Raw genomic sequence first — 23,685 nt, forward strand, 5'->3', positions numbered from 1 at the left:
TCACTACCTTTCTTTACCAGAAGAGGGAGTTCCTCGGGCCTCAGTAGTGAAGGGGAAAATGAACTCACAACAGTCCCACGCCGATCTCCCGTGGAGAGCAGCAGCATCAGCTGATGCGACCGCTCTCTAGGGGCTCAAGGAATCCAGTGTCGGGAGGTAGGTATCCTTCCGCACTGTATTCCTCCGCCACTGTAAAAAAAATAGTCCCTAGTCTCACTTTTGTCATTGCTGTGTGAAAAAGTTCCCACGCAGCATTTGCCATAAAGTGAGACCAGGGACTATTTTTTTACAGTGGCGGAGGAATACAGTGCAGAAGGATACCTACCTCCCGACACTGGATTCCTGAGCCCTGTAGAGAGCGGTCGCATCAGCTGATGCTGCTGCTCTCCACGGGAGATTGGCGTGGGACACTCGTGGATTTCTGCGGATCAGGGAGTATGGTGGTTTGTTATTTTCATATTTTTCCTTAGATGACACTGGCTTCGGTGATCAAAGTGACAAGTATTGGTGAGTATGTACTCTATGTTATATGTACTGTATGTCTATGTATGTATTGTATGAATGTATTGTATGCAGTATGTATGTTGTATGTCTCTAGCACGTTGTATGTATGTATGTAGTATATACAGTGGGGAAAAAAAGTATTTAGTCAGTCAGCAATAGTGCAAGTTCCACCACTTAAAAAGATGAGAGGCGTCTGTAATTTACATCATAGGTAGACCTCAACTATGGGAGACAAACTGAGAAAAAAAAATCCAGAAAATCACATTGTCTGTTTTTTTTCATTTTATTTGCATATTATGGTGGAAAATAAGTATTTGGTCAGAAACAAAATTTCATCTCAATACTTTGTGATATATCCTTTGTTGGCAATGACAGAGGTCAAACGTTTTCTGTAAGTCTTCACAAGGTTGCCACACACTGTTGTTGGTATGTTGGCCCATTCCTCCATGCAGATCTCCTCTAGAGCAGTGATGTTTTTGGCTTTTCGCTTGGCAACACGGACTTTCAACTCCCTCCAAAGGTTTTCTATAGGGTTGAGATCTGGAGACTGGCTAGGCCACTCCAGGACCTTGAAATGCTTCTTACGAAGCCACTCCTTCGTTGCCCTGGTGGTGTGCTTTGGATCATTGTCATGTTGAAAGACCCAGCCACGTTTCATCTTCAATGCCCTTGCTGATGGAAGGAGGTTTGCACTCAAAATCTCACGATACATGGCCCCATTCATTCTTTCATGTATCCGGATCAGTCTTCCTGGCCCCTTTGCAGAGAAACAGCCCCAAAGCATGATGTTTCCACCACCATGCTTTACAGTAGGTATGGTGTTTGATGGATGCAACTCAGTATTCTTTTTCCTCCAAACACGACAAGTTGTGTTTCTACCAAACAGTTCCAGTTTGGTTTCATCAGACCATAGGACATTCTCCCAAAACTCCTCTGGATCATCCAAATGCTCTCTAGCAAACTTCAGACGGGCCCAGACATGTACAGGCTTAAGCAGTGGGACACGTCTGGCACTGCAGGATCTGAGTCCATGGTGGCGTAGTGTGTTACTTATGGTAGGCCTTGTTACATTGGTCCCAGCTCTCTGCAGTTCATTCACTAGGTCCCCCCACGTGGTTCTGGGATTTTTGCTCACCGTTCTTGTGATCATTCTGACCCCACGGGGTGGGATTTTGCGTGGAGCACCAGATCGAGGGAGATTATCAGTGGTCTTGTATGTCTTCCATTTTCTAATTATTGCTCCCACAGTTGATTTCTTCACTCCAAGCTGGTTGGCTATTGCAGATTCAGTCTTCCCAGCCTGGTGCAGGGCTACAATTTTGTTTCTGGTGTCCTTTGACAGCTCTTTGGTCTTCACCATAGTGGAGTTTGGAGTCAGACTGTTTGAGGGTGTGCACAGGTGTCTTTTTATACTGATAACAAGTTTAAACAGGTGCCATTACTACAGGTAATGAGTGGAGGAAAGAGGAGACTCTTAAAGAAGAAGTTACAGGTCTGTGAGAGCCAGAAATCTTGATTGCTTGTTTCTGACCAAATACTTATTTTCCACCATAATATGCAAATAAAATGAAAAAAAACAGACAATGTGATTTTCTGGATTTTTTTTTCTCAGTTTGTCTCCCATAGTTGAGGTCTACCTATGATGTAAATTACAGACGCCTCTCATCTTTTTAAGTGGTGGAACTTGCACTATTGCTGACTGACTAAATACTTTTTTTCCCCACTGTATGTATGTTGTATGAATGTAGCATATATGTAGTATGTATGTAGCATGTATGTACTATGTATGTATGTTGTATGTAGTATATATGTAGTATGTAGTATATATGTATGTTGTATGAATGTAGTATATATGAAGCATGTATGAGTATGTAATATGTATGTATGTTGTATGTAGTATATACAGTATGTAGTATATATGTATGTTGTATGAATGTCGTATATATGTAGCATGTATGTAGTATATATGTATGTATGTAGTATATATGTAGTATGTATGTAGCATGTATGTAGTATGTATGTATGTTGTATGAATGTAGTATATATGTAGCATGTATGTACTATATATGTATGTTGCATGTAGTATGTATGTTGTATGAATGTAGTATATATGAAGCATGTATGAGTATGTAGTATGTATGTTGTATGTAGTATATATGTAGTATGTAGTATGTATGTATGTTGTATGAATGTAGTATATATGTATGTATGTATGTTGTATGAATGTAGTATATATGTATGTTGTATGAATGTAGTATATATGAAGCATGTATGAGTATGTAGTATGTATGTATGTTGTATGTAGTATATATGTAGTATGTAGTATATATGTATGTTGTATGAATGTAGTATATATGAAGCATGTATGTAGTATATATGTATGTTGTATGAATGTAGTATATATGTATGTTGTATGAATGTAGTATATATGAAGCATGTATGAGTATGTAGTATGTATGTATGTTGTATGTAGTATATATGTAGTATGTAGTATGTATGTATGTTGTATGAATGTAGTATATATGTAGCATGTATGTAGTATATATGTATGTATGTTGTATATATGTAGTATGTATTTAGCATGTATGTAGTATGTATGTATGTTGTATGAATGTAGTATATACAGTGGGGCAAAAAAGTATTTAGTCAGTCAGCAATAGTGCAAGTTCCACCACTTAAAAAGATGAGAGGCGTCTGTAATTTACATCATAGGTAGACCTCAACTATGGGAGACAAACTGAGAAAAAAAAATCCAGAAAATCACATTGTCTGTTTTGTTTTCATTTTATTTGCATATTATGGTGTAAAATAAGTATTTGGTCAGAAACAAGCAATCAAGATTTCTGGCTCTCACAGACCTGTAACTTCTTCTTTAAGAGTCTCCTCTTTCCTCCACTCATTACCTGTAGTAATGGCACCTGTTTAAACTTGTTATCAGTATAAAAAGACACCTGTGCACACCCTCAAACAGTCTGACTCCAAACTCCACTATGGTGAAGACCAAAGAGCTGTCAAAGGACACCAGAAACAAAATTGTAGCCCTGCACCAGGCTGGGAAGACTGAATCTGCAATAGCCAACCAGCTTGGAGTGAAGAAATCAACTGTGGGAGCAATAATTAGAAAATGGAAGACATACAAGACCACTGATAATCTCCCTCGATATGGTGCTCCACGCAAAATCCCACCCCGTAGGGTCAGAATGATCACAAGAACGGTGAGCAAAAACCCCAGAACCACGCTGGGGGACCTAGTGAATGAACTGCAGAGAGCTGGGACCAATGTAACAAGGCCTACCATAAGTAACACACTACGCCACCATGGACTCAGATCCTGCAGTGCCAGACGTGTCCCACTGCTTAAGCCTGTACATGTTCGGGCCCGTCTGAAGTTTGCTAGAGAGCATTTGGATGATCCAGAGGAGTTTTGGGAGAATGTCCTATGGTCTGATGAAACCAAACTGGAACTGTTTGGTAGAAACACAACTTGTTGTGTTTGGAGGAAAAAGAATACTGAGTTGCATCCATCAAACACCACACCTACTGTAAAGCATGGTGGTGGAAACATCATGCTTTGGGGCTGTTTCTCTGCAAAGGGGCCAGGACGACTGATCCGGGTACATGAAAGAATGAATGGGGCCATGTATCGTGAGATTTTGAGTGCAAACCTCCTTCCATCAGCAAGGGCATTGAAGATGAAACGTGGCTGGGTCTTTCAACATGACAATGATCCAAAGCACACCGCCAGGGCAACGAAGGAGTGGCTTCGTAAGAAGCATTTCAAGGTCCTGGAGTGGCCTAGCCAGTCTCCAGATCTCAACCCTATAGAAAATCTTTGGAGGGAGTTGAAAGTCCGTGTTGCCAAGTGAAAAGCCAAAAACATCACTGCTCTAGAGGAGATCTGCATGGAGGAATGGGCCAACATACCAACAACAGTGTGTGGCAACCTTGTGAAGACTTACAGAAAACATTTGACCTCTGTCATTGCCAACAAAGGATATATCACAAAGTATTGAGATGAAATTTTGTTTCTGACCAAATACTTATTTTCCACCATAATATGCAAATAAAATGAAAACAAAACAGACAATGTGATTTTCTGGATTTTTTTTTCTCAGTTTGTCTCCCATAGTTGAGGTCTACCTATGATGTAAATTACAGACACCTCTCATCTTTTTAAGTGGTGGAACTTGCACTATTGCTGACTGACTAAATACTTTTTTGCCCCACTGTATGTAGCATGTATGTACTATGTATGTATGTTGTATGTAGTATGTATGTTGTATGAATGTAGTATATATGAAGCATGTATGTAGTATATAGTATGTATGTATGTTGTATGAATGTAGTATATATGTAGCATGTACAGTTGTGGCCAAAAGTATTGACACCCCTGCAATTCTGTCAGATAATACTCAGCTTCTTCCTGAAAATGATTGCAAACACAAATTCTTTGGTATTATTATCTTCATTTAATTTGTCTTAAATGAAAAAACACAAAAGAGAATGAAGCAAAAAGCAAAACATTGATCATTTCACACAAAACTCCAAAAATGGGCGAGACAAACGTATTGGCACCCTCAGCCTAATACTTGGTTGCACAACCTTTAGCCAAAATAACTGCGACCAACCGCTTCCGGTAACCATCAATGAGTTTCTTACAATGCTCTGCTGGAATTTTAGACCATTCTTCTTTGGCAAACTGCTCCAGGTCCCTGATATTTGAAGGGTGCCTTCTCCAAACTGCCATTTTTAGATCTCTCCACAGGTGTTCTATGGGATTCAGGTCTGGACTCATTGCTGGCCACCTTAGAAGTCTCCAGTGCTTTCTCTCAAACCATTTAGTGCTTTTTGAAGTGTGTTTTGGGTCATTGTCCTGCTGAAAGACCCATGACCTCTGAGGGAGACCCAGCTTTCTCACACTGGGCCCTACATTATGCTGCAAAATTTGTTGGTAGTCTTCTGACTTCATATGCCATGCACACGGTCAAGCAGTCCAGTGCCAGAGGCAGCAAAGCAGTCCCAAAACATCAGGGAACCTCCGCCATGTTTGACTGTAGGGACCGTGTTCTTTTCTTTGAATGCCTCCTTTTTTTCTTCTGTAAACTCTATGTTGATGCCTTTGCCCAAAAAGCTCTACTTTTGTCTCATCTGACCAGAGAACATTCTTCCAAAACGTTTTAGTCTTTTTCAGGTAAGTTTTGGCAAACTCCAGCCTGGCTTTTTTATGTCTCGGGGTAAGAAGTGGGGCTTCCTGGGTCTCCTACCATACAGTCCCTTTTCATTCAGACGCCGACGGATAGTACGGGTTGACACTGTTGTACCCTTGGACTGCAGGGATGTTAGTCGAGGTTCTTTATCCAACATCCGCACAATCTTGCGTTGAAATCTCTTGTCAATTTTTCTTTTCCGTCCACATCTAGGGAGGTTAGCCACAGTGCCATGGGCTTTAAACTTCTTGATGACACTGCGCACGGTAGACACAGGACCATTCAGGTCTTTAGAGATGGACGTGTAGGCTTGAGATTGCTCATGCTTCCTCACAATTTGGTTTCTCAAGTCCTCAGACAGTTCCTTGGTCTTCTTTCTTTTCTCCATGCTCAATGTGGTACACACAAGGACAGAGGTTGAGTCAATTTTAATCCATGTCAACAGGCTGCAAGTGTGATTTAGTTATTGCCAACACCTGTTAGGTGCCACAGGTAAGTTACAGGTGCTGTTAATTACACAAATTAGAGAAGCATCACATGATTTTTCGAACAGTGCCAATACTTTTGTCCACCCTCTTTTTTATGTTTGGTGTGGAATTATATCCAATTTGGCTTTAGGACAATTCTTTTTGTGTTTTTTCATTTAAGACAAATTAAATGAAGATAATAATAGCAAAGAATTTGTGTTTGCAATCATTTTCAGGAAGAAACTGAGTATTATCTGACAGAATTGCAGGGGTGTCAATACTTTTGGCCACAACTGTATGTAGTATATAGTATATATGTATGTTGTATGAATGTAGTATATATGAAGCATGTATGTAGTATGTATGTATGTTGTATGTAGTATATATGTATGTTGTATGAATGTAGTATATATGTAGCATGTATGTAGTATATATGTAGTATGTATGTAGTATGTATATAGGTAGTATGTATGTAGCATGTATGTAGTATGTATACACTCACTGGCCACTTTATTAGGTACACCTGTCCAACTGTGTGTTAAGACTTAATTTCTAATCTGCCAATCACATGGCGGCAACTCAGTGCATTTAGGCATGTAGACATGGTCAAGACAATCTCCTGCAGTTCAAACCGAGCATCAGTATGGGGAAGAAAGGTGATTTGAGTGCCTTTGAACGTGGCATGATTGTTGGTGCCAGAAGGGCTGGTCTGAGTATTTCAGAAACTGCTGATCTACTGGGATTTTCACGCACAACCATCTCTAGGGTTTACAGAGAATGGTCCGAAAAAGAAAAAAAATCCAGTGAGCGGCAGTTCTGTGGCCGGAAATGCCTTGTTGATGCCAGAGGTCAGAGGAGAATGGGCAGACTGGTTCGAGCTGATAGAAAGGCAACAGTGACTCAAATTGCCACCCGTTACAACCAAGGTAGGCAGAAGAGCATCTCTGAACGCACAGTGCGTCGAACTTTGAGGCAGATGGGCTACAGCAGCAGAAGACCACACCGGGTACCACTCCTCTCAGCTAAGAACAGGAAACTGAGGCTACAATTTGCACAAGCTCATCGAAATTGGACAGTAGAAGATTGGAAAAACGTTGCCTGGTCTGATGAGTCTCGATTTCTGCTGCGACATTCGGATGGTAGGGTCAGAATTTGGCGTAAACAACATGAAAGCATGGATCCATCCTGCCTTGTATCAACGGTTCAGGCTGGTGGTGGTGGTGTCATGGTGTGGGGAATTTTTTCTTGGCACTCTTTGGGCCCCTTGGTACCAATTGAGCATCGTTGCAACGCCACAGCCTACCTGAGTATTGTTGCTGACCATGTCCATCCCTTTATGACCACAATGTACCCAACATCTGATGGCTACTTTCAGCAGGATAATGCGCCATGTCATAAAGCTCGAATCATCTCAGATTGGTTTCTTGAACATGACAATGAGTTCACTGTACTCAAATGGCCTCCTCAGTCACCAGATCTCAATCCAATAGAGCATCTTTGGGATGTGGTGGAACGGGAGATTCGCATCAGGGATGTGCAGCCGACAAATCTGCGCCAACTGTGTGATGCCATCATGTCAATATGGTCCAAAATCTCTGAGGAATGCTTCCAGCACCTTGTTGAATCTCTGCCACGAAGAATTGAGGCAGTTCTGAAGGCAAAAGGGGGTCCAACCCGTTACTAGCATGGTGTACCTAATAAAGTGGCCAGTGAGTGTATATGTAGTATGTATGTAGTATGTATGTTGTATGAATGTAGTATATATGTAGTATGTATGTAGTATCTATGTATATATGTAGTATGTCTGTAGTATGTTTTTTTTTTACATTCAACACATTAGCCGGATGATGGGACTACTACTGTCCCATCATTGGCTAATGTGTCAATCACTGTCAGTGTAGCAGGCATTGCCTGATGGGACTTGTAGTCCCATCGGACGATGCCTGCACACACACACAAGATCCCCGGCAGGCCCATACAGGCCCTCGGCAGGCCGGCACAGGCCCCCCCCGAGAGGCCCATACAGACCACCGACAGCCGCACAGGCCCCCAACAGGCTGGCACAGGCCCCCGAGAGGCCCGTAAAGACCCCGCCCACACACACAGACACACAGTGTCTGCCCACGCACCGCCCACACTCTTCCCCCCTCCCGAATAGGCTGTGCAAGGCAAGAGAGGGGTTTTTTCAATTCCAATATTTCTGTCCGATTGACTTGAATGGGACTTCCGGGATCGGAATCGGCGATCCATTCCGATACGATATTTTTCAGTATCGGGTGGTATCGCTCAACACTAGTTATAAGGGTTAAAAGTTGACCAGCGATTTCTCATTTTTACAACAAAATTTACAAAACCATTTTTTTTAGGGACCACCTCACATGTGAAGTGAGTTTGGGGGGGGTTAATATGACAGAAAATACCCAAAAGTGACAACAGTGGAAACCCCCCCCCCACGAACTTGTCTAGATGTGTAGTGAGCACTTTGAACCCCAAAGTGTTTCTCCAAAATTTATAATGTAGAGCTGTGAAAATAAAAAATCTTATTTTTTCTACAAAAAATGATCTTTTGAGCCCCAAATTTTTTATTTTCACAAGGGTAACAGGAGAAATTGGACCCCAAAAGTTGTTGTCCAATTTGTCCTGAATACGCTGGTACCCCATATGTGGGGAAAACTACTGTATGGGCACATGTCGGGGCTCGGAAAGGAAGTACTGATTTTCTGTAATGCAGATGTTGATGGAATGGTCTGCGGGCGTCATGTTGCGTTTGCAGAGCCCTTAATGTGCCTAAGCAGTTGAAACACTTGGGGAGTCTCCCACATGTCTTTTGGCAAACTCAAAACGAGCCTTGCAATTTTTATGTGTAAATAAAATTATTTTTCTGCCCCTTCTTCCATAAAGGCCACCTCTATGGAGTGTACGGCTTATTCTGGCTGTGTGCACAGATATACCAGTCTCTGCTTGGGAACTCTACAGGTCCTTCAGAGTTACCTCTGGTCTCTGTGCTGCCTCCTTGATTAATGTCCTTCTTGCTCGGGCTGAGAGTTTTGGTGGGCGGCCCTCTCTTGACAGGTCTGTTTTGGTACCATGTTCTTTCCATTTGATGATAATGGATTTGATGGTGCTCCGGGGGATCATCAGAGATTGGGATATTTTTTTTTTTTTATAACCCAGCCCTGACTTGTACTTCTCAACAACTTTGTCCCTGAACTTCATGGTGTTTGGTTAGTGGTGGCTCTTGCTTACTGGTGTTGTAACCTCTGGGGTCTTTCAGAAAAGGTCTATATATACTGACAGACCATGTGACACATAGATTACACAAAGGTGGACTTCCTTTCATTAAGCATGTGACTTGTGAGGGTAACTGCTTGCTCTTGAAAGTTTTAGGGGCATCAAAGCAAAAAGGGTGAGAACAGATGCACATGCCAAGCTTTAGTTATTTGATCCCACAAAAGTAATTTATGCCTATATTTTTTTCACTTCACCAACTCATACCAAGTCAGACTATTTAGTGTTGATGCATCACATACAAATCGGATTACAAAAATATTTACACACAGGCTGTTATGTAACAAAAAAAGCCAAGGGGGTGAATACTTAATGCAAGCCACTAAAAAACTACAGATGACTTAAATGATAGGTTTTCTCAGAAAGAAATACGTCACCGCATTTGAGTGGGCCAACTTCGTGGCTATATACATGACTCGCCCCCAGAGGCCATGGGGTACTCGGTGCCGGGCCCGTTGATTACAATGGGAGATGTCACAGTAGCAGTGGCCCGGTCCGTGGCCTCAGGCGGTCAATGTAAAAGGTGTAGTGTCATGGGGATAAAGATGTTGAGATGATTCGTGACGCCACCTGTGGTTTCTGGTCAGTTTGACCAGAGCTGCAGGGTTGCTTCTCTGGGACAGATTGTGTGGTGCAGAAATGATGTTGAAGCTCCCCTCAGGTGGAGCTGTAGTCCCAGGGCAGTGTAGATGAGGTTGGCAAGTGGGGAGATGATGTAAAGAAGTAGATGTAGCAGAACCGGGTCTAAGGCGCAAGAATAAGTGGAGGACACAAGGGCATGTAGTTCCAAAGCTTTACTCAGTCTGTTGCGCATACAGATGCCCGCTTCGGTGCTGTGTCATCCCGGTCAGGGGCTCAGCCAACTCCCAGGCAAGGTAAAATACACCTTTCCAGCACTCATCCAACATGTGCCTTCTCTGAACGTCTCCACACTAGCACCTAATCTGAAGTACTTGTAGTTGCGTATTAAACTCAAGTTCCTCCTTCTTGATGTTACTTAGAACTCTACTTGTATGGCAGACAGCTGTAGCCTGCTTTGGGGACTTCTTGCTATCATGTCCTGGCTCACCCACGTTGCTGTTGTGCCCCCAAGTCTTAGATGGGAATAAAGTGGTGACGACTTCTATTCCTCTGGTTTCTGCTGCAGGAACATCAGTATTCATACAACCTAGGGGACCGGACCCCGGCCATGTGCTTCAAACTTGAGGAAGGGTTCTGCTCTGACACTAGTCCTTAGTTCTCTTCTTCTCCTTATGTTCCGTACTAAACTATTTTCCTTCTGAAGAATCAGGCTTTCTATGGCTCTTTCCTGTGCCAGCAGCTCCAGGTCCCAGGAGTCTGCTGCAGCACTTCCTTCACTCCATCCCTCTCAGGGGATCTTCTCTCACAGACTGACCATTTCCTAATATTCTCCCGCTCTCTTGTGCAGTCTAAGTTCCACCCACCTCCCAGCACTCTTCGTGTTCCAAGCAGGGAGCCACAAATGTTGCTCTGCTACACTACTGGTGTGCGTGTGGGATGTGAGTGTTGGAGTGTGGTCAGGTGTCTCCAACTTACCTGGATAGTGGGGTACCACACCTCAGGAGGAGGTGCAGTACCTCTGTGGCGACTGAACCCTCAGGGGCACCACATACACCTTTGCATAGATTTTGTTTCCTTATTCATTTGCTTCATAAGTACAACAGTTGAACAATGGTCTAAATCCACCATTTTGCTGCTGCAGTTTTTTTTTATCTACTTTAGTGATTTTGCAAAAAAAATACAAGTTTGTCTGAGCTTCTACTCTGTTCTAATGATGTTCACTGCTGTCTCCCCTTTCTTCTCAAAGTGTTAAAGATAGGAGCAATGAGTAGGTCCTACACAGAACTTCAGTGTAGAGAGGGGAGAAAGTGTATCAGGGAGGGCAGAGAAAACAGGCTGCAGATAAGAAAGAAAGCACATGAAGGGGAAATAAGGGCATGATAGAACCTGGGCTGATATATAAGCTAATGAAAGCAGCAGCACCGTGGATCCACTTGCTGTATTTGTAAAGAGTATAAGTAATAGTTTGTGAATGTGTTCATTATATACTGGCATAAAAGTGGAAAAACTTTAACATTTCTAAAACGTAAAATTAACCATAATCAATTATAAAATAATAGGCAAATGACTGGTGACCAATTATCACATTTTTTTCCAGAAATTGAAAATTCTACAATGGAGCAAACGTTTAATGAAACTTGTCTGTGGCGGAATCAAAGTTTAAATGGCTTACAAGAAATATACAAAGTAAGTAAGGGCGGAAGCTTATCTGCTCTGAGAACTAAAGGATGCAACAAAACCTGATCTTTCTCTCCCCCCCCGATATTATCTGTCATGAGGCCCCCATACACGTGATATACTTTGTCAGTCTCTCCAAAATTGCATGTTTGGACAACTTTACTCTGATACTCAAGGAGGAGATCCCAAAAGGGAAAAAAACACCAGATTCCCGCGCTGCTATATTTCAACTATCAAATAGAGGAAATCCAGTAGATTGTAGAAATTGGTTCCAATATCAGTGCTTTATTTATGGTACATACAGAGACAACCCGTTTCGAGGTCCATTCAGTGACCTCTTCTTCAGGTCAAATGTACAGGAATGAAGATAAATCAGAAGTTGGCGGATTATATCATATCGAGGTTAGGTCCCCCGTTGTTCACAAAAAAAAAAAGGAGGGGGAGGGGGCAGTAACCAAATGCAAGTACATAGAAATTTAACAAAAAAAGACCAAGTGTTAAAAGACACAATAGCTTACATCCCATACATAACAGGTTGAACTAATTAAAAAAGAAATAAAAAATAAGAGTATTTAAAAATGAAACATAAAAGACTCCCCACTGAGTGTATGTATATGAATCAAGGTCATCCACTTTAAACTAGTAGTGCTATATGCATTCTGCTATGTTTACCTGATAAGGCCTCTTTCACACATCAGTTTTTTGCCTTCAGGCGCGATCCGGCTTTTTTTTGTAAAACCGGATCCGGCAAAATGCAATGCCGGATCCGGTTTTTCCCCATTGACTTGCATTAGCGCCGGATCGTGCCGGATGGCATTGCGTTTCATCCGTTTTTTGCCGGATCCGGCAACTTGTCTCATTCCGGCGTCTGGAAAAAACGGCTACTGTAACGTTTTTTGTCTCCGGCGAAAAAGCCGGAAGCGCCGGATCCGGCGCTTCCAGCTTTTTGCTACAATGAAAGTCTATGGGCGCCGGATCCAGAAAAAGACGGATCCAGCCACCGGATCCGTTTTTTTTAAGTCTGCGCATGCTCAGATCCAATTGGCCAGCCCCCAGGAACAGAGACGGATCCAGCAAAAAAACGGATCCGTTTCTACAGTTCTCCAAAATTTATGCCGGATCCGTTTTTTCTAAAAAAAGCCGGATCCTGCCTGACGGCAAAAAACTGATGTGTGAAAGTAGCCTAAAGAAAAAAGTATGTTAAAATGGAAAATTAACTTTATACACGGGGAGCGCCAGAGCCCATCACTGAGAGTAAACCAATGGGTAAAAAAAAAAAAGGGCGGATGAATACATATGAGGGGAAGTTTTACTCGAAGATATCACACACCTCATTGAGGCCATTCAGATTTATAGTATTCATCCTATAAATCCAATAAATTTCTCTCCTACACAGAGCCTGGAATCTGTCAGGAGTATTAGAAGTAATCCGGTCAATAGGTAGAAACCGCAAACCCGAGAAATCCCGCCCATGTGTAATAGCGCAGTGTCTGGACAGGCCGTGCTTCATGAAGCCTTTTTTAGTATTATGGCGATGTGCATTGATTCTCTTTCTTAATGTCTGTGTTGTCCGCCCTATATACTGTTTATTGCAGCTACACTATATCAAATAAATGACAAAGTCCGACTCGCAGGACAATCGCTCACGTATGGGGAAGGATTCATTAGTAGAGGTAGAGCTGAAAGAGGACACATTATGAGTAATGCCTTTGCAACAATGGCATTTCAGGTTCCCACACCGAAACACTCCAATATTGCTGGCTTTTTTAATGTTCAAAAAAGGATTCTTCTCCTTCAAACGACTGGGGGCTAATATATTTTTGATCATGGGAGCCCTCCTATAAGTGATCCTGGGGTTCTCAGGCAAGGAATTCCCCAAGATAGGACCACTGCGGAGAATGTGCCAATTCTTCATTAATATGCTTTTCATTCGTTTATGGCACTTAATAAACGTGGTTAGAAAATTAACCGAGAAATCCCCATCCTCTCTGTTCCTTTTCTTTATAAGTAGCGTTTCCTGATCACACTCAGTCTGTACATGTCTGAGGGATTTTTCATTAAATTTTTTCGGATAAGTTTTTGCATAAAACCTTTTTTTAAAAAAACTCAGCCTGCGCTAAGTTTTGGCAAACTCCAGCCTGGCTTTTTTAGGTCTCGGGGTAAGAAGTGGGGTCTTCCTGGGTCTCCTACCATACAGTTCCTTTTCATTCAGACGCCGACGGATTGTACGGGTTGACACCGTTGTACCCTCGGACTGCAGGGCAGCTTGAACTTGTTTGGATATTAGTCGAGGTTCTTTATCCAACATCCGCACAATCTTGCGTTGAAATCTCTTGTCAATTTTTCTTTTCCGTCCACATCTAGGGAGGTTAGCCACAGTGCCATGGGCTTTAAACTTCTTGATGACACTGTGCACGGTAGACACAGGAACAGTCAGGTCTTTGGAGCTGGACTTGTAGCCTTGAGATTGCTCATGCTTCCTCACAATTTGGTTTCTCAAGTCCTCAGACAGTTCTTTGGTCTTCTTTCTTATCTCCATGCTCAATGTGGTACACACAAGGACACAGGACAGAGGTTGAGTCAACTTTAATCCATGTCAACTGGCTGCAAGTGTGATTTAGTTATTGCCAACACCTGTTAGGTGCCACAGGTAAGTTACAGGTGCTGTTAATTACACATATTAGAAAAGCATCTCATGATTTTTCGAACAGTGCCAATACTTTTGTCCACCCTCTTTTTTATGTTTGGTGTGGAATTATATCCAATTTGGCTTTAGGACAATTCTTTTTGCGTTTTTTCATTTAAGACAAATTAAATGAAGATAATAATACCAAAGAATTTGTGTTTGCAATCATTTTCAGGAAGAAACTGAGTATTATCTGACAGAATTGCAGGGGTGTCAATACTTTTGGCCACAACTGTAAATGAGTATCAGAAACCGGGATCAATGTTTCTTTTGGTAATTTCACATTATCCTTTTTTAGTATTAAAAAGTGTCTACGAAGTGTGAGCTTTCTCATTGGTTATCATCAATTTTCTGGTAAGTATTTGCAACTGGAATTTTGAAACAATTATAATTATCAATCCTTTGGTCAATATTTAAACCAGGATTTATATTACTGACCCCATCTTGAGACATGCTCTGCGGTTTTTACCTATTGACCAGATTACTCCTAACAGATTCCAGGCTCTGTGTAGGAGAGAAATTTATTGGATTTATAGGATGAATACTATAAATTCGATTGGCCTCAATGAGGTGTGTGATATCTTTGAGTAAAACTTCCCCCCTTATTGGTTTGATCCTGGTGTGGGGAGTCTTTTATGTTTCATTTTTAAATACTCTTATTTTTTATTTCTTTTTTAATTAGTTCAATTTGTTATCTATGGGATGTAAGTTATTGTGTCTTTTAACACTTGGTCATTTTTTTGTGAAAGTTCTAAAGTTCTATATACTTGCATTTGGTTACTGCCCCCTCCCCCTCTTTTTTTTTTCTTTTTGTGAACAGCGGGGGACCTAACCTCGATATGATATAAACCACCAACGTCTGATTTATCTTCATTCCTGTACATTAGACCTGAAGAAGAGGTCACTGAATGGACCTCGAAACGCATTGTCTCTGTATGTACCATAAATAAAGCACTGATATTGAAACCAATTTCTACAATCTACTGGATTTCCTCTATTTGATGGTTGAAATATAGCAGCGCGGGAATCTGGTGTTTTTTTCCCTTTTGGGATCTCCTCCTTGAGTATTGGAAGCAGACGCTGTCTACACCATCCTGCTGCAGCTTCATTGCATGTGACTAAGCGCATACAGTAGTTGTGGCTTTACACAACTATTGAGGGTGAGTACCCTGCACAATTTAATTTATATTCATTATATTTACACTGGTAAGGCCCTATGGGCGCGCTTTTGTGGTTTTTTTAACTTTACTCTGATGTGCATGTAAGCCTTGTCTACCGCACCATGTTTGGCTATATGCTTCCCTAAGGGGGACTACCTCAATATAGCTTTTGACTTAAAATTGCACAATATAATTTTTTTCTGTTGGATCCATAAGGAATCTAACAAGAGAAAACACTGTATCCCTCTGCATCCAGTCATTAATACACTGCTCAATAAATAAAAGGAACACTTAAACAACAGAATATAACTCCAAGTAAATCAAACTTCTGTGAAATCTAACTGTCCACTTAAAAAGCAACACTGATTTACAATCAATTTCACATGCTGTTGTGCAGATGGAATAGACAACAGATGGAAATTATTGGCAATTATCAAGACACCCTCAATAAAGGAGTGGATCTGCAGGTGGGGACCACAGACCACATCTCAGTACCAATGCTTTCTGGCTGATGTTTTGGTCACTTTTGAATGTTGGTTGTGCTTTCACACTCGTGGTAGCATGAGGCAGACTCTACAACCCACACAAGTGGCTCAGGTAGTGCAGCTCAACCAGGATGGCACATCAATGCGATCTATGGCAAGAATATTTGCTGTGTCTGTCAGTGTAGTGTCCAAAGGCGCTACCAGGAGATAGGTCAGTACACCAGGACAGGACTGAGGTTCATAAAATATTTTTTTAACCCCTAACATGAATGATTAATAATATAACTTTCATTGCAAAATATTCAGTTTTACTCAAATTAGTTGATGCAAAAATGAATTCACACCACATCAAAACTACTACATCTTGTATTTTGTAGAACCTCCATGATTTTTAAGAACAACACCAAGTTTTCTAGGCACGGAATGAACAAGTTAGCAACATATTGCAACATCTATCTTTTTCAACTCTTCATTAATTACCTCTTTTACAGCCTGGATACTGGAGTGATGCTCAATTTGTCTCTGTAGAATGCAATGGGTGTTTTGGATGGGTTCTGATCAGGAGGCATGCTTGACCATCGGATCACTTTTACCCAGTTCTCCCTTAGAAATGCAGCAGCTGTGTTTTGGATCATTGTCATGTTGAAAAAGTGCATGTCTACCAAGGGCATGGAGAGAAGTTAGCATTTTCTCTTTCAATACAGAGCAATATATCTGTGAATTCATCATTCTATCAATGAAATGTATCTCCCTGACACCAGCAACACACATGACTGCCATCACCATGTTTCACTGTAGGCACCATGCATTTTTATAACTTAATTTTTCATCCAATTGTTTTTATCAATTTTAAAAGGGAATGGGGTACAATACATACAAGTAAAAATGATATACTGTATCAAAACAAAACAGAAAACAAGGTAATGGATGGAAGAGATGGTAAAACGTTTGGGGATAAGGAAAGAGATTGGGGATGGGGGACACAGGAACTAATAATAAAAATAAAATATGTCAACCTAACCTATTGCACCCTGAAATTATAATTAGAAAATTAAATGTGGTTACTGGGCTATGTAATTGAGGTGTTTAGCACATGTGAGTGAGTGTGAGGGAGTCTGTCAGAGTGTGGACAGACTTCCATGTGTCCAGGTGGGACACTACAGAGTGGTCTGTGTTCTAAGGAAGGAAAAGCCTTCCTGTGTCTGCGGCTGCAGATAGAGCTCTGCTATGGACATTGCCCTGGCCTGTGTGCACAGGACCTGAGGGAACACAGCCCAGCTAAGGACTGTTTATGTTGCTTTTGACTGCTGTGATGGCTGGAAACCATGTTTTGTTACTGTGAGGTTTATGGAGCAAATAAACCGAAAGGAATTGTTTTAACTCTGAATGTGCCAGTGTTTACCTACAAGACCTGCAAAGTGGGTAATCCCCGTCCACTCACATGGTGGAACGCTACAATTGGTGACAGACTGCGGCAGCGGTTCCAAAAAGCACATGTGGCAGTGCTGGCGACTCTGAGCCAGGAGAGCAAACGGTCTGGAAAATCGTGAGTAATACTGACTGAGGTCAGAGCAAGTGACTGTTTTGTGGGATACCTCTGAGGAGAAGAGGTGTCCAGGAATCTGTGTGGTTGTCACCAACAGGTAACAGACGGGAGTCTGTGGTATGCTGACCGGGGTCAGGGAAAGACTATTTGAGAAGTCGCCATAGGGTGCCTCTGTGGATGAGAGGTACCCGAGAACCTGTGTGGCTGACACCAGCAGGTAACGGACAGGAATCCGTGTTGAACTGACCAGGGTCAGTGAGAGACTGTGCATGTGTTTTTTTTCCCTTTCTTTCTCTCTTTATAAGAGCTCAAGGTGTTGCTGTGACTTGGCAGGGTCACAAAGTTTTTCAAGGTAGCTTGCTGTGGCTCAGTGGGGTCACGAAGGTGACAAGCGTCTGGCTGTAACTCGGCGGGGTTACGAAGCTTGTGGTGGACCGGCGGGTCCACAAAGTCTGTGGTAGCAGGAGTTGCAGTTGCAAGTTGCAGCAAGAGGTTCTGCAGCAGCAGGAGCTGCAGTGGCAGCAGCAGCAGCTTGTGAGTGGCACCCGGAGGTGCCAGTGGTTTGTGACTGCAACAGGAGCGGTGACGTATCATAGGAAGACAGTGTGAACCAGGACACACAAACTCTTAAAGGGCCAGTACTAGCCCAGAAAGTCCTAAGTGTACTGTGGTAGTGTTGGGGCAGATAGACTGCTGTGTACAGGCCTTTAGAGGGGACATGGGGAAATCCTGAAAAGGGGTGGTGGCCCAAAAAGGGGTTGAGTCCCAGAGGGAGGTGGAGTCCCAAAAGGGGATAATGGCCCAAAAAGAGGCAGAGATTTCAAAAGGGGCGGCACTGGTTACCTCAGTGGACATGTCTGAGGAACAGCGGTGTTTATGTCTTACCTATTCAGAGTGTGGTATAGACTTCCCGACTGATGACAAGCCACAGGTGTGTACTGTGATGCTACAGTGGGAAGGAGTCTCTGGATGGCTGGACTCAGAGTCAGGTGACTCTGACAGGAACTCCTCTCGTTTTCTGTCTGACCGAGAAAAAGGTCAAGGTTTGCTGCAAACATGGGGTCACTGTGGACTATACTGTGGACAGAGTAATGATTGAGGGGTCCAAAAGCGTTGAGTGCCAAGGTGGCAGTATACCACCAAACTTAGTGTGTCCCTTTGAGAGGGGCCGGGACTTTGTCTTGTTTGACGATGCATGGGAAATTGATGAAGTATGGGGTGGCTCAAAGGAAGAGGTAGCACCACCTAAGGTCGATAGTCCAGAGTTCTGGGTGACTGAGAGAAAGTGTGGGTCTGAGCAATTCGGGGATTTGGCTGAGGTGACCAAACGTGTGACCATGGGAAATGGGGTACCTCCAGGAAAGGGGTCCGACACCTGTGTGAGTAGGTACTTGCTGTTCCAGGATGACAGGGTGAGTGGGGGTGACTCCAATTCAGACTGTGACTCGAACACAAGGGAAAGAGAGTGTGGTAAGGAGGTCACTTTGTCTCGGACAAACTCCAGCACAGAGGGAGTTAATGATGGGCTGGAATTAAAACAGACCTGTAGTAGGCTCACTGAGACCATAGAGGAGGATGCAGAAACAGGTGGAGCTCTGAAGAGGCAGAGTGTAGGTGGGCAAGAGAGCTCATGTGAAAGTATAATTAAAGAGCTGATGGTGTGACATGTGCTGGCCAAAAGAGAGCAGGACCGTGAGGAATAAACAGAAAGGAAACATTTTAACTCTGAATGTGCCAGTGTTTACCTTCAAGACCTGCAAAGTGGGTAATCCCCATCCACTCACATGGTGGAACGCTACAATACTAAGGTCCGTTTGTATGATAAAGGTTACCCTTTATGACCACATTTCCTTCAATATCTTGTTAAAATTTTGTAATATGATTTGTTGTGAGCTCATCTGTTCAATCACCTTTTGTGTCCGAGGATCTCCCTCTGCTGGTGAAGGAAGGTAGTGAGGCTGATTTGGATGAAAGAAACCAAACACCTGATCTGGTGGATTGTGACTGGGTAACAGGAACTTCAGACTGGATATAAGGCAGCCGACGCCCTTCTGAGTGGCTGGTGATTTCTCTGCTGGATTCTTGGAGACCAGTCTGATTCCTGCTTCCCAAAGATAAGTTTTTGCTCTGCTTTTTGCTTATCAGTTGTGTTGGTAATATTTTTAGCAGGGTTTTCTCGGATTGCAGACAGCAGCTTTTCTGTCCTGTCCTTTTTAGTTAGCTTGGGCCCCATCGTTTGCTCAACCTATCTTTCTATCTGTGTTAGTGTTTTCATCTTGCTTCACCGTCATTATATGTTGGGGGCTGCCTATTGCTTTGGGTTTGCTCTGGGGCAGTCAGTTTTTCCCTTTTCTCTCTTTAGGCTTATTTAGATCTCCGGCTGTGATGAGGTGTCTAGGATCACCGTAGGAACACTCCACGGCTACTGCTAGTTGTGTGATAGGATTAGGTGTCTGCAATCCGCTAGTTTCCAACCTCTCTGATTTTCTCGGCTGAGCTTGTGTTTTGTTCCTCCTCGGTGACTCAATCATAACAGAATCACCAGCCATACCGCAGATTATAGGGTACTCAAAAGCAGGAAGGAATTGTTTAAAAAAAAAAAAAAGTGTCAGAATTTTTTTTTTGTGTATATTTTTTCCTCTTTTTCTCTGAGGCCGCAGGAGGAATGTTTTTTTTTCCGATGGAGTTTAAGCGATTGTCTGATCGTGTGGAGCAGCTTGCTGCTGAAGTGCGAGGAATTTCCGCCTATCTTGCTCATTCACACACTGCTGAACCAAAAATCCCCACTCCTGATGTGTTTTTTGGGGATCAGTCTGAATTTTTGAATTTTAAGAATAATTGTAAATTATTTCTTGCCTTGAAGCCTAACTCATCGGGGAACTCTGCGCAGCAGCTTAAAATTGTCATCTCCTTTCTGCGCGACGATCCCCAGGATTGGGCATTTTCTTTAGCACCAGATGATCCTATTCTAACAAATGTGGACACATTTTTTCAGGCCTTGGGGTTATTGTATGATGAACCTAATGCGATTGACCAAGCTGAAAAGACCCTGTTGGCATTGAGCCAGGGTCAAGATTCTGCAGAACTGTACTGTCAAAAATTCCGAAAGTGGGCGGTCCTCACCACTTGGAATGATGGTGCCTTGGCAGCTCTCTTTCGGAAGAGTTTGTCAGAAACCGTAAAAGATACTATGGTGGGATTTCCTGTTCCCTCTGGTCTTGACGATTCTATGTCATTAGCCATTCAGTTTGATCGGCGTTTACGTGAACGTAAAATTACAAGGGAAATGCTGCCACCTGTTGAACAAATGTCTGAACCTATGCAATGTGATAGAGTTTTGTCTAGGGCGCAACGTCAGGAGTTTAGAAGACGTAATAAGCTGTGTTTTTTCTGTGGAGATGCCTCTCATATTATTTCTGTCTGCCCTAAATGAGAGAAACGTTTTTCACACACATTTGCTGTATGTGGAGTACAACCTAAGTTTCTTCTGGCAATTACTCTGATCTGCTCCCTGTCCACATTTTCCGCTAAAGCCTTTGTGGATTCAGGAGCGGCCTTGAACCTAATGGATTTGGATTTTGCTAAACGTTGTGGTTTCCCTATGACACCCCTGCAGACGCCTATTCCTTTGAGGGGTATTGATGCTACTCCGTTGGCGAAGAATAAACCTCAGTTTTGGACCCAGGTGGTAATGCCCCAGACCATCAAGAAAATTGCAGATTTTTGGTGTGGCATATTTTGCATGATACCATCGTTCTGGGGTTCCCCTGGTTGCAAATCCATAATCCAGTTTTGGATTGGAAATCTGTGTCTGTAGTGAGTTGGGGTTGTCGGTGTGCTCTTAGTGACACTCCTGTTTTCTCCACCTCTCCCCAGTCGCATGAGGTTCCTGACTATTTGGCTGATTTTTATGATGTGTTTAGTGAGAGTAAGTCTGCGTCTTTGCCTCCTCATAGGAGTTATGACTGTGCAATTGAGCTGAGTCCGGGGTGTAAATTTCGCAAGGGTCGACTTTTTAATTTATCTGTACCCGAACATGAGGCTATGCGTTCTTATATTAAGGAGTCGTGGGAGAAGGGTCATATAGACCATCCTCTTCACCCTTGGGTGCTGGGTTTTTTTTGTGGCCAAGAAGGATGGTTAATTAAGGCCCTGTATTGACTATCGCTCCCTTAACAAAATTACTGTTAAATATCAGTATCCGTTACCCCTGATTTCTGACCTATTTTCTAGAGTTAAAGGTGCTTTCTGGTTTACCAAGCTTGACCTCAGGGGGGCGTATAATCTTATTCGCATTAAGCATGGGGATGAATGGAAGACAGCGTTTAATACTCCGGAGGGACATTTTGAGTACCTGATGATGCTTTTTGGGCTCACTAACGCCCCTTCTGTCTTCCAGTGCTTCATGAATGATATTTTCCGGGACTTTGTGGATAAGTTTCTGATCATCTATTTGGATGATATTTTGATCTTTTCCAGGGATTGGGGCTCTCATGTGGAACATGTTCGGACTGTGTTCCGGATTTTGAGGGAAAACTCCCTGTATGTTAAGGGATCGAAATGTCTTTTTGGTGTACAGAGGATTTAATTTTTGGGATTTATTTTGTTTCCGTCAACTATTGAAATGGACCCGGCCAAAGTACAGGCCATTTATGATTGGGTTCAGCCCACTTCTTTGAAGGATCTCCAGAAGTTTTTGGGGTTAGCTAATTTTTATCGTAAGTTTATAGCCAATTTTTCTGTTATTGTTACACCATTGACTGATTTGACGAAGAAGGGCGCTGATTTGCTGAATTGGTCTCCAGAGGCTGTTTCTGCTTTTCAGGAGCTGAAGCGGAGGTTCACTTCTCCGGTTTTGCGACAGCCCGATGTCTCACTTCCATTTCAGGTGGAGGTGGATGCTTCAGAGACTGGTGCAGGAGCTGTTTTGTCCCAAAAGGATCCTGTAACATCTAAAATGAATCTCTGTGCCTTCTTTTCCTGAAAGTTCTCTCCTTCGGAACGCAACTATGATGTGGGGAATCGAGAACTGTTGGCCATGAAGTGGGCATTTGAGGAGTGGAGACATTGGTTGGAGGGAGCTAGACATCAAGTTGTGGTCCTCACTGACCACAAGAATTTGATCTACCTTGAGTCGGCTAAACGCTTGAATCCGAGACAGGCCAGGTGGGCCTTGTTTTTCACGCGTTTTGATTTTGTGGTCTCCTTTCTTCCGGGCACTAAGAACGTTAAGGCTGATGCCCTCTCAAGGAGTTTTTTGGCTGATTCTCCAATTGTGACCAAGCCTGCTACCATCTTAGGTGAGGGGGTGGTTCTTTCTGCCATCTCGCCCGATTTGAGACGTGCTCTGGAGAAGTTTCAGGAGGATAAGCCTGAGCGTTGTCCCAGTGGTAGGTTGTATGTTCCTGACCAGTGGAGGAGGAAAGTGATGTCTGAGGTTCATTGCTCCGCGTTGGCTGGTCATCCAGGTATTTTTGGAACTAAAGATTTGGTGAGTCGGTCTTTTTGGTTGCCTGCCTTGTCTCGTGATGTCAGAAATTTTGTGCAGTCCTGTGGGACTTGATCCCGATCTAAGCCTTGTTCTCGTTCTAGTGGGTTGTTGATGCCTTTGCCGGTGCCCAGGAGGCCATGGACCCATATTTCAATGGATTTTATTTCTGATCTGCCTGTCTCTCAGAGGATGACTGTTATCTGGGTGATTTGTGATAGATTCTCTAAGATGGTCCATCTTGTACCACTCCCTAAGTTGCCATATTCCTCAGAGTTGGTGCCCTTGTTTTTGCAACAGGTGGTTCACTTGCACGGGATTCCTGAGAACATTGTATCGGACAGAGGAGTTCAGTTTGTCTCTAGATTCTGCAGGACCTTTTGTTCCAAGTTGGGAATTCAGTTGTCCTTCTCCTCTGCATTTCACCCTCAGACCAATGGGCAGACGGAGAGAACAAACCAGACTTTGGAGGCTTATTTGAGATGTTTTCTATCTGCTGATCAGGATGATTGGGTCTCATTTTTACCCTTGGCCGAATTTGCTTTAAATAATAGAGCTAGTTCTGCCACTTTGATGTCACCCTTTTTCTGTAACT

General features: G+C 42.8%; 1 protein-coding gene across 1 annotated transcript in view; it reads left to right on the plus strand.

The window, feature by feature from the left end:
- The window catches only part of SUSD1 (sushi domain containing 1), a 488,868-nt gene that overhangs the window by 261,108 nt on the left and 204,075 nt on the right, over nucleotides 1-23,685 (plus strand). The window contains exon 15 of the mRNA XM_073549625.1: nucleotides 11,646-11,734. Within this exon, the coding sequence (XP_073405726.1) occupies nucleotides 11,646-11,734 (89 nt within the window). The remainder of the gene's footprint in view (nucleotides 1-11,645; nucleotides 11,735-23,685) is intronic.

This window comes from Dendrobates tinctorius, unplaced genomic scaffold (genome assembly GCF_039654945.1).
Source record: "Dendrobates tinctorius isolate UK_male_01 unplaced genomic scaffold, ASM3965494v1 ptg000160l, whole genome shotgun sequence".
NCBI lineage: Eukaryota > Metazoa > Chordata > Amphibia > Anura > Dendrobatidae > Dendrobates > Dendrobates tinctorius.